Source organism: Adelges cooleyi, unplaced genomic scaffold (genome assembly GCF_023614345.1).
Source record: "Adelges cooleyi isolate 19-005CV unplaced genomic scaffold, UGA_ACOO_1.1 ACOO_flye_CR_arks_rails_tigmint_CR_PRNA_2, whole genome shotgun sequence".
In the NCBI taxonomy this organism is placed as follows: Eukaryota; Metazoa; Arthropoda; class Insecta; order Hemiptera; family Adelgidae; genus Adelges; species Adelges cooleyi.
This window is the reverse complement of record NW_026095860.1, coordinates 4,832,339-4,844,867: the sequence shown is the minus strand read 5'-3', so window position 1 is coordinate 4,844,867 and position 12,529 is coordinate 4,832,339. Positions and strand designations below refer to the sequence as shown.

The 12,529-nt window shown below is 29.7% G+C and overlaps 1 protein-coding gene across 2 annotated transcripts; it reads right to left on the bottom strand.

Moving 5' to 3' along the window:
- Window positions 1–902: 902 nt before the first annotated feature.
- LOC126833552 (ubiquitin carboxyl-terminal hydrolase 36) lies at window positions 903–10,313 on the bottom strand. 2 transcript variants are annotated; one of them, XM_050564968.1, is made up of 17 exons: window positions 9,785–10,313; window positions 8,142–8,597; window positions 7,417–7,492; window positions 7,164–7,274; window positions 6,975–7,089; window positions 6,839–6,906; window positions 6,551–6,776; window positions 6,220–6,463; window positions 5,962–6,130; window positions 5,771–5,888; window positions 4,914–5,549; window positions 4,689–4,760; window positions 4,400–4,453; window positions 4,218–4,324; window positions 3,782–3,897; window positions 2,660–2,877; window positions 903–1,222 (listed from the first exon to the last, which is right to left on the bottom strand). In XM_050564968.1, exons 2-17 carry the CDS (start codon window positions 8,565–8,567, stop codon window positions 1,216–1,218), a joined length of 2,763 nt encoding a protein of 920 aa, XP_050420925.1. In that variant the 5' UTR covers window positions 8,568–8,597; window positions 9,785–10,313; the 3' UTR covers window positions 903–1,215. The 2 variants fall into 2 exon arrangements, with proteins under 2 accessions (XP_050420925.1, XP_050420924.1); XM_050564967.1 differs by lacking the exon at window positions 903–1,222 and having other exon boundaries at window positions 2,524–2,877.
- Between the last annotated feature and the right edge of the window lie 2,216 nt (window positions 10,314–12,529).

Here is a 12,529-nt window from a genome sequence, read left to right as displayed (position 1 = left end):
TATCTAAAATGTTGTTTATGCGAGAACGACCAACACAACTTTTTATTCGAAAATCAATCCATATCTAAATCCATGACGAAAAAAAAACAAAATTATATACATATTTATGAAAAAAGTCCAAACACCATCAGATTTCACTTAAAAAAATTCCCAAAGACCCGTGGCCTCCCCAACCCAACTACAGCTGATAGTTTTTCTCCAACCAAAAGTTACCACGAGAATATTATTGGCTCGGCGTGGTAAAAAAGATTCTCGTTTGAAATATTAATTAATTTTTTTTCTTCTATATTATCATCACCATAATACGAGTTTGCAGGCGAAACGAAAGAAACGGGTCAAGAATGTTTAAAGGTTAAAAAAACATCTGTTTCCAATGCTAGACGGGTGTATAATGTACAATATATACACATACATATTATGGGTATCAAAATGATTAAGTGATTATACTTAAGAAGGAAATCGATAATGGGTAGGAAACATTGTTTACGATTTACATCATCTCATTAAACAATTTCTATTTATTTATTTTTCAAATTGACATTCGTAATTATTTTAATTATATACTTTGTCTATATATATATATCCTATTATCGTCAATATCAACATTATAATAATATTTACACGATTTTTTTCACTTTAAATTGTACACATTTTTCATTTCGGTTTTTATAAATATATACATTTTTTTTTCTAAATACAAAACATATTTACATAGAAAATTTACAATTAAATACAAAAAATAAAAACAAAACAAACAAGTCGACTTTGATAGCTAAAAAGTAAAGTTCTGAAATTCTTAGATCTATAATTTTATATATATATGTATATATATACATATTTTTTTTAAATAATACAACAGATTGTTATGTATTCAATCGTTTTAACATTTTGAAATTTTAACGAAAAACTACATTATTTTTTTTCAACCTTAGCGTTAAGTGTTTTTTTTTCAATTAATAATTTGTGCTACTTATATTTTGTTTTTATTTATCGGCAAATAAGAAAGAAACAATACTCGTTTTTTTTTCAAATTTAAAATTACACACAACATTTTTCTCAAGTACAAACAAAACAAATACATAATAGTTATAATAATAATAATGATTTTTTTTAAATAAATACAATTCTGTAGCTCGGATACTTTGATGCAATAGGAACAAACCGTGTAAATCGGAGTACAAACATTGTTTAGAACAACAGGCTCTTCGCCAGTGCCTACAAACTTAAGAAATACAAAACAATATTACAAAAGGTCTTTTGTATTTCAATACTATAAGTGTGTACTTGCCAGTTATTATTTTTTTTTAACAATAATTGATGAAAATTGTGAAAAATTATCTATTCATGAAATAAAATGCCCAAAAAAAAAATTACTTTTTAAATATCATACTAAAATTTATCATAATATTATCAGCCTTACATTTATATTATTTGTAATTTTATTAAAATAAGAATAAACAAATTCTTCATTGCAAATAGATTTAAAATATTTTGTGTTTTAAAAACTAAAAAAAAAGGCAATATTATGTTTCAAGCACGATGACTTAAGCCTCAATTACACTAAGTGAATTTACAACACGTAAGTCTAGTTAAACGCATCGGCAACAAGTTACATTTTTAACGCTACTCGCAAGATATGTAGACGGTGTGTAATTTACACTCACAACAACAGTTGCTTACTGAAGACTTTACTTGCTGTCGATTAGCTGGGGAATTCTCCCGGTGTAATTAAGGCTCATCAGTAAAAAAGTTGTTGGGTATTGACTTGTGTTTAAAATGTATATTAATTCTAACTAGACACATTATCTTAAATACAAATTACAGTAGTCATTACTTAAATATAATTATTAAAAGTCAAGTGTAAATGTAAAAAAATATATTATCGTAACAATTGAGTGTGTTTAGCAATCATTTCATTTTTCTTCTTACTTTAAAATATACTTTCAATTCGTAGAAAAAACAACCAGAAACTCTAGAAGTGCTCAGTTTAACGGTTCTCATGGCATTATTTAAAACATTAATGTCCCAACATAAAAAAAAAATATACGTATAAATTATAATAATTTAATATTTAGTCTGTAGGCCAATCATTGCAGTTCTCAAAAAAAAAAATTAATAAGTTTTGAAAACTGAAATAAATACATAATATACAATTACATACATAATAATGGGGAATAACGAAAGAATTGTTCTACAACAACTTATTAATAGCGATTCTATACTGCCAATAGAGTGTTAATGAATTATTATGAAAGACATATTAAGAAAGAAAAAAATGCAATTATATATATATAGGGAGGGGGAAGTTTGAATTCTGAATTAGACCAATAATGATACGCGGGTAAATTTAGTTAAAAATTAAAAAAAAAAACAGAATCTCTAGCCAAAATGTTTTTTAAAATATGTATCATGTATAAGAATTATACAACATTAAACCTGACATGAAGTCTACTTAATAATAACAGACTTCCTATTTTTTTTTGTCTTATTTTTTTCATAACATTACATTTATCAAAATTAATATATTTACAGTACAAGTTTTTTGTTGTTTATATTTTTAGTACAAAATTTATATTAAAAATGAAATAAAAAAAAACTATTTTTTTTTATATGTATCTAACGTTGCTTTGACCAGTGTCGTCTATTATTGTTGTTATACCTGGGTTTTTTAAAACCGCCGTTGTGACGATAACTGTTGTGATTGGAGTGGTTGAACGATCTATAGTTATTATTGTTCTTCGATCGGTTCATCCAAGTGATTTTACTACGTCCCATTTTACCATTGAATTGATTCAGCTGATTGTGTAACAACTGCAAAGTATTTGTTGATCCGTTTTCTTTGGTATAGTGATTTTTATCAAATTTCTTTTTCTTTACCTGCAACACATTTAATTTGTTATTATACAAAATCAAAAGAAACTTTTATCAAATAATATTTTCCTTATGATTTTTTTTAAAAATATATATTAACATTATTAAAAAAACAAATATTGTGAAGCTATTTATTTAATAGCATTATCAACAAGACAATAGTTAACAATTGTTCAGATCTTTTTTTATTAGATGATTTCATGGCGCTAAATGGAGTATCCGTGACCGAGTGTCGAATTTAACTGGTGACAGTGAGCACCAAACACACTGACGTCAAACGCACTCAGCCACTACTCCTCCATTTAGTCTCATTTAAGAGGACATCATTTTCCAATTTTCCAACGTTAAAACATAGCTACACAAAACGCATTTTACTCACTCCATGATGTTTTTAGAGTAAAATATTTATAACAAAAACAAAAGATGACAAGATTTTGGTGACAATATTTTTGATAAACCTAATATTTAGCTGAATAATTAACATAAAAAATAAAATTTTAAAATAGCTATAATCTTTTTTCACAATGTTATTTTCAATATTGGATATAATATTGTCTCCAAAATTTTGTAATCTATCAATATTAAAATAGGTTTTTTTTGCTATAAAACAACCATGGAATTTCTGCGTTACTATGTTTAAGTGATAAAAATGTTTTAAATCGCTGACAAAGTTGCAGCAATAGTCCGAAAAATAGATTAACTATCCAAAGGAGTTCTAAATACTAAACTAATAATTACACATTACATTAAATTAAAATTTTAAATTAGGAATTTGGAAAAATTTGCCTATAGCCAACTCCTTGATAAAAAGGGGGGATCACATCCTCTTAATATTATTATCAAATAAAATTAATCAATCTAAGTATTTTTAATTCATGTTTTCTATAACATATTTCTACAAAAGACTTACAACTCCTCGGTCAAAATCTTCATTGTAATCGTCATCATAAGTACGTTTGAGTCCATTACTCCGTTCCTGTTCACAGTCTTTTTCCACGTAGCTCTTTTCCCCATTCCAAGTTTTAACTAAAAGTGACAAGCAAAAAAAATGTTTAAAAATTATGTAAATATCTTAATTAATCTAGAAAAAACTTAATCAACACTTGTGGTTGTAGATAATAAAATAATTATTTATTTAAATAAACCCCTAATCTCAAAAATAATACTCTATAGCGTAAAGTATTATTTTTGCGGTTAAGGGTTTATTTAAATATTTTATCTTTATCATTGACAAATATACAAGACAAACATTTATATAAAAAAGAAAAAAAAGGGAGGAAATGTTTTATTTTTTGATAAATGTTTAAAAAAGAATTTAATTATCAATTAAGTTAAATTTTACATACCATCTCCACCAAAACCTAAATGTGTTCGGTTTTTCATAGATTCTTTAAAGCTATTACCGTTTGATCTTATGTTACCATTAGTTTGAAAATCGTTTGAAAATTTAGGCCTACAGGGGGGAAAAAAGACAAATTAGAATAGTTATAAATATTAGTTCAAATAATATTATTAATATACTACTAACCAGTTTTTTGTACCATTTGAATGTTTGTGACTGTTGCCGTTAGATAACTTGCTCCTGAAAAAAAAATGTACTTATATATGTATATACATAAATTGTGCGTAGAAGATTAAAACTACCCGAAGTATTAAACTACTGTTTATTTTCAATGTAGTGACGTGGTGACAAAATAATACTAAACATTTATTAGGCAAAAACAACTATGTTTTTTTTTGGTTTGCATTTTTAGCCAATTTAAAAAAAGTGTTAACTAATTTTACAAAAAAAGTTGTTATTTAAATCTATGACTTACCAATTTTTTTCTTCGTTATGATTGCCATTAAGTTTTTCATTAGTCTTATTACAGTCTGAAGGTGATTTAAACCTAAATAAAATATCAAATTTTTTTTAAAAAAAAAATTACAATTATTTTGTAATAACAATTGATGTTTATAAAATATTAAAAAAAAAAACAATGTTTTTTTGTTTTGTTATCAAATTGTAAAATTGATAATTACTTAACAATGTTTACACTTACCCATTTACACCGTTGTGTTCTAGTCGGGTATTAGATTTATTCCCATCAAAATCGTGGAATCCGTTCGCCTCACGGCGACGGTTTTTTTTCTCAGTACAGTTTGTATCGAGTGAGTTCGATGTTTTGGCTACGCCGAAGCCGTTGTGTTCCTTTGGCATAAGCACCAAACATTTCTTTACAGAATCTGGTTCTGGTTTAATTTCTAATGGTTCTTCATCTTTAGGTTTCAGTACCAAACACCTTTTGACGGGTGTTAAGTCCTTTCTCTCGTTAGTCGGAGGAGAGTCTTCATGCGTCGGTTTCAACACAAGACACTTTTTTGTAGGTGTATCCTTCGTCACTTCACCGTTTGATTCTTCTTTGGGTCTAATCACTAAAGGTTTTTTATCTGGCACTTTTTGATCAGTAGAGGATTTACTTTTTGCCGCTACTTCGACAGTTTTAGGGCTTTCGTCACCAGATAAACTACTTTTAGTATCGCTATCGTCTTTGTCAGAGTCGATGTAAGGCACTAATCTGTTAAACAAGGAAGACGGTTTAACACAAGTAATCTGAGGTTCTGCAGTCAGTTTATTGTTGTTGGGGAATAAAGGAATTTTCAAATGAGACTTGTCCTTTGCCTGCCCTTGTTTGCACCTGAAATGATGGAAAAATAAATGATGTAATAATTGGATGTATCAAAAAAAAAAAAACTACCTAAACATGTATACTAACATGTTTTTTGGCATTGAATGTTCCAAACACTGATCTCAGCACAATTACGTATATTAATAGTTTACTAAAATGTAATGTAATCACGTTTGGTTTTTGAAAGCTTAACATACGACAAATATAACGACAATTTAATTACTACTTACGTTTTAATATGTGTATCCCATTTGTCATAAAACATGGGCTTCTTTTCTTTACCGTTCAGCGCTTTGATACCATTTACGCCGTTTAATGGTTTTGTAATGCCATTGGTGTTAGTTTTATCTAAATACATACATTTATTATTATATTTTCATAACATTCAAGGTTTAATTTTCTTGTGTGTAAAAATATGTACTCGAAAAAAATCCTGCTATTGGCGACTTGTAATTAGGACTGGCAGACGTGACAGTGGAATTTTTTATTTCGAATGTCGTATTTTTTGCACACGCAGAAGGTTCCAGCTCGTAGAATATAATGTACGAATCATGGCTGTTCGAGTAGTTTTTGAAATTTGCTTGACTAACCTATTAAAAAGTAGGTTGAAATGCAAATTAATAAATATAAAATAAACAAAATAATGATATATGTATATATCATGGCCAACTATACATACGCTTGAGTCGTTAAAGTAATAATATGATCCCGACGGCGTCAGACCAAGGGCAGTGTAATGTCCACTGTTTAAGCTCGAACCATAATGTATTACCATAGATACTAAACGATATCGTAGTGGTCTCGAATCGTTTCGATCTTTATGCTGATCGAACAGATACTTTGACAAGTCTATTCTTTCATTTATTTGCATAGCTTTACTATTTTTATTACCGCTACTAAAGCCGTGTAATCCGACACTATACCTACAAAAACAGTGATGAAAACACATTGTTATCAACATAAAATAATATTAAACAGATGCACTATATTATTAAATATATAATGTTTACCTTTTCAATTGAATACATAACACGTTCGGTGCTTTTTCTATTGAAAATTTTTTGTCAGCGGCGACTTGACGTCGACAACGTTCACAAACATATGATTCGTCTAAGGGTTCTTTTTCGAAATAATTGTTTAAAGCGTCATTGACGGTGTCCGACTGCCGAATGTCAAGAATGAGATCTTGGAAATGTTGAAACGTAGTAGACACATGTCTACATTTACCACAAGTAACTGAACAAAAAAAAAACCGTCAACATTAATTGGTTTTAAATGTTTAAATAAATTTGTGTTACCTTCTGTCCGAATGTAACCCCCAAATATTTGATTGATGGGTGTCGTTTCTTTAGAATAATTATCTAAGCTGTTAAAATGTTTGAAAAAATACTTTAATATTGTTTTCGTAATAAAGAAAATGATAATATCACTTACGACTTAGCCGCGAGCCCTAAAACGGACAAATAACATCTTTCCATACTTTCAATGAGGTAACGAAGAAACTCGTGAGCATCTTCTTGCCGATATGTAGATAAATGTTTACATATTACTGAAATAAAAATGAATAATAATAATTTATTGTTAAATCTTTCATAGTGATAATAAATAATCAGTAGTACATACGAGAAAGACGATTTGTAATGATGGAGGCCTTGAAACTAGAGCCAGTATGCTTCTGCGATAGTATAAATGTATCGCTCACCATGCAAACCGTGCAATCTTTTTGGAAGCCAGCTAAAAATCAATGTTGAAATGAGAAAACAGTAATCCGTTTACAATCAACAATATGTTTTTATTTGTAAAATAATTAAAAACCAAATAAAATGAAATTAAAACCAAAATAAATGTAACTGTTCTAAAAGCAAAAAAAACTTACATTTTTGCTGACACTTTTTTTGATGTTGCTCGTCGCTTGTTAACCAATTTGTAAATGCAGGAATGTGAAAAAGAGCCTGTAAGCAATTAAAAAAAAGAATCTTCAATATTACACAATAGATAAAGGAAAATGGGATCGTGTACCATATTTAAAGAACTAACTTTTTGGTGAAAAAAAAAAAAATAATAAAAAAGTTCTATAAAAAATATTTATACAACACCATTATTACATAAAAAATATCCTCTCAGCTTCGCATTGAAGCAAAAATATATTTATTTTAGACATAAATTACAATATTGCAATAATACATATTATATTTAGGTACATATAATATTAATTTGTCTAGGCAACTACCATAAAAAAAAACACAAAAATTAACAATTGGTAATTAAAGCAAACTACGTAAAATATTTGTAATCTAACCATTTTATATGTTTTAATATTTAAGCAATTTTATCATAGAAAATAAACTTTTTTTTTTATTGTATAATAAAATAAAATAGTTTTTATTTTATACTTTTGTATAATTAAGGTTGTTTCTCAACTCATTTATAATTTTTCTTAATTTTATAAAATAGTATATATACCAGACTGGTATGTGTGTAATGAATTATTTTAATATTGGTGAAAACTATTTAAAGACTTCTGATGTTTACATTTTACTACCAAAAAGTTTTCTGTGAAAACCATCCAAGTAGAGAAAGCTATAACAAATAATATCTTACCTGCAACGTAGAATTGATGTAACATATTACACCGGGATTTTCTAATCCGGAACCAACCGACATTTTTTTATCTTGCCAGCCGAGTTGAACACGCTCAGGAGGAAACAATATCACTTTGGGTTTGGGCAAATGAGACACTTTGCCATTACAATCGCCGTTCATCCGTTCAGGTTTTTTAACATCTTTTTTGTTACAACCATTTTGTAGTAACATAATACAACTATTTTTCATTTGGGTCAACATGGATGGCTTGTGGTCCAGCATTTCAAATTCAATATTTTTATCCAGAATTCGGCTAGAAGCTATATACAAATAGCTGGACCGGTCGTCAGCCACAGTAGTATGGTGAGTCCGCCTATCATTAACTTGATTGGACAGGGACTGGAACAAAGCAGAACCTATTTGTTTGCTTGCGGCAGGCATCATTCCAACACATCATACGAATAACACAGAATACTATAACAAACACATTAAAACTAAAATTATTAAATACAATTCTTAACATACCTAATATAATATATTCACACTTTCAATTGTAAGCACACAAAGAATAAACATTTATAAAAAAACAAACAGAAATATAATAATTAATTAGTTTTTAACAAAAATACAACAATAAATTCAGAAATGACCATAGGCAATTCAAATTTAAATCATGAAAAATGTTTTTTTTTATATTGATACAAAATACTAAGTTGTAATTGTTTATTCTATTACCTAGGTGATAAGCAAACAAAATTTAAGTATTGGTAATTGGTACCATAGGTTTTCAAACAATATATAATTTTATTGTTTTGCAAATAGTTACTGACTTTGTTGTATAATATGTTGACAAACAAAAAATAAAGAAGGCCACAATTAATTAAAGATTAAAATATGTTTTTTACATAACACATTTTTTAATGTAATTTATTTATTTTATTATGGATCTAAATATTGTATTATTAGTTAACCTATAATATATATTAATAGGTATATAAAAAAATGATTTTTCGATTAACTACAAAGCTATCGTATGGAATCGAACAAATCGAATGTGATAACTATTGTAGGAAATATCTAAGTAACATATGAACTATCTAAGGAAATGCTCATACGACCGAACACAAATTGTTACGCAACAACTGTGATGTTCAGTTCAATTGTGTTTCAATTTTGAAAACACATACCCAGTTGATATGTCTTTACTGCAGTGTGATTTTCTATTGAAATTTTATGGCTTTTATATTTTTAATTCTACCGTCCAAAATTACAGTGGTGAACCAATAGCCTACACTGTTTCGCTTGGGCCCAGATACTTTTGAATTTTGTTCGTAAGTGACCTTGTCTGGGCGGAATACTGCCGAAAATTGACCAACGGAAACATGCAATACGGTCCCGAGGCGTTTTTATCACATGGTCAACAATACTATGTACAAGGTTGGCAAACGTATCGGCCGCGTCTGATCACACGACATCCAAACCTGTCCCCCGCGTTCGATAACCGCGAAAAGGCGTTTTTCAAAATTGTTCAAAAGAGCAAACCGCCTAGATCCGAAATTGTACACACCGCTGCATAAGATAAGCACCGCCGCCGTATCGGACGACGTTGGAGGCAAAGGTATCGTGTTGTGTGTTAGAATATAATATTAACATGTACTTACTGCGGACGGCGGTATTGCAGTCGGTTGAAGACGGCTCGTGTGCACACGTATAAAAAAGTAAAAAAAAAATTTGTTTTTTATATAATTAGAACAAACAAAACAATACAATCACGAAATAGTTAAACATACAGAACAGAGAAAAAAAAACAATTAATTTTATTCAATAACTAAACGGTCGTCAAGAACGTTTGGATTTCACTTGATAATTTGTGTGTTACAATATTATTATGTGTTATACTACTGTAATAATTCGGCCGTGTGTAAAATAAATAACCTGTAAACTTAACCAGTTACCACAGGAGCCGCCTGTGCGCGCTACGATACTCGCGATTGTGTTGTGACCAATCGCCGTCCGTCGGAGCTCCCGTTGCTATGTCATGGAAGAAAAAAACAACGGTCGAAAATCGAGTTTGTTCGGTCGCAGAACTCGCCGGTCCGTAGCGGTTGTCGCTTGTGTCGAAAATGTCTCCCGTCGGAAGACTAGTGTTGCCGATGGGGAAAACGTCAGTTTCTATAGGCAAAACGGTAAACGACCGTTGGCCACTGGATCTTCCATGAAATGACGTCAGGCCGGTAGTAGCACGCCGGTGACGTACGCCGCCGCGCTCGTGGGTGGAAGTTGGAACGTACTGAACTCGAAATCGTGGCGGGGGCGTTCAGTCACAGTCAAACGTCAATTCACGGTAGCTCAGCTCGGTGCCACCGTTGTCGAATGGCGCGACGAAAATATACGTTGAGACTTTGCCGCTCTTGCCTACCGGCTATCTATTGTGCTGCAAGACATGCGACTCGAACAAAGCCCGCAAAGACAAAAGATTTTATGTTTTGAAAAAACGATCGGTCAACATGGCACGTGCTTATAACGTTGCATATGTTTGTGTTTGTGTGTGTGTGTGTGTCTTGGAAAGCGCTAAGTATTATTAATAAATAATGTTGTGTGTTCATAAAATTACTTGTACCTATAGTTAGGGCTGAAATTATAAAAAGTATTAATAACAACTTGGGGGAATGCCGAATGAGCGAAGTATAAAAAGTATACACTTAATTTGGTCCATGATGTTTTATTTGAACTTAAAAGCATAGAATAGATTAAAAACGCGTTAATTTGTTTATATTATAACAAAATATATCGGTTATGAACAAAATCAAAGACGTCGCTGTCACCAGCAAAAATCCGAATTTATATTGAATAATATTTATATAATTAACAATTTATTAACTAATCACGTTTTAGGTACCTTTTAGTATTTATTAATAAATTCGAGTTTAGAAAATAATAATAAAAAAAACGGTGATGATTTCATGAGATTATATTGTTATTCTATGTACTACTTGGCGTACAAATTTAATTTGAAAGTAAATAAGTATACTTATTTTTTTAATGCGCCAAATCATTTGGAGCATTCTCAAATCCCAATAGTGCCGTAAAATCCGGAAATATATATTGTCAAGTGTGATTATTCATTGTTAAATGCCGGCCTGCGTGTCCGACAGTTCTATTAAATAAATCGTAAATACCATAACTATTTAAACGTTTTAATGGTTATATTTTGCATTTTTTAAATAGCTTTGATAATAATATCTGATACCTTCGAAATAAATTATTATCTATAATATTCCGTTTATCAAATATTAATTACTACAATAGTTATGAAATGGGGAATTATAAATTACTTATAAATTCATATGTATGACTTACAATTTGTCCGGAACTATTAGAGCAAAATAGGGAGAGGGCTAGGGTCTTTTTAAAATTGGCGTTTTCCGCCAAGTAAGAAGTTAAAACTTTAAATATCTGGTTACAATTACTTACAATTTGTTAGGACTGATTTGAATAAACAATTTTTCGAGGGGGCTAACTTCACACACGTATAGATGCCAATATAAACGTGTATATTGCTTTTGACGTTTTTACAAAATGTATTTATTTTAAATGAATCGCTTTTTGTTAAAAGGGCACATGTTTCAACAGGTGAACTTTTGGGAAATTATAAAATACTGCATAAATTTCAAAATGTGGTAACTTTGTAAATAATTGTTTTTATGTGTATTATGACGTGCATAGTACTCGACATTTATACCAAATTTCGATACTGTAAAAATATTTAATTCAAGTTTATACTAGTTGAAAAATGCAAAAAAAAAAAATCTAACATATGCCCTTTTAACAAAAAGCGATTCAAATAGAAACAAAAACAGAACCTAATTTGTGATTGAATTACAATTCTCAATCAATGTACATATTATAATGTATGGTCAATCGTCAACAATATACGTACAAACATTGTTTGTGTGCGCATTTAAATTAATCTCTTAGTTGGTTGCGCGTATTATGTGGCGTACAAATTGCATCGAAAAAAAAAATATTATATTCCAATGTTTAAGCAATATTGAAATGATTAAATACCGTAGCTAAGATAGTAAAATGTTTCTGGGAAATTGCGGGCCACAATTTTGCGCTCACTGATCACACAGACGGTCGGTTGTAGCCTGTAGGACCAGGGGCAGTTCTTCCAAAAAATTATAAGAGATAACAGTGTTTCCAAAAGATAACAAAATTTTTATTTTATCAGCGTGACCAACCCCGAAACACCAAAATATAAAATCACAATCTGTCAGTCTGCCCATTCTATCAGAATAAAAGTAACTAAAATATAACTAACGTTTATCAGAGTTAACTGTTATCTCTAGAACCAAATGGCAATAATTCAAATGATAAAAAAAAACAATATATTTTAGGCTGAC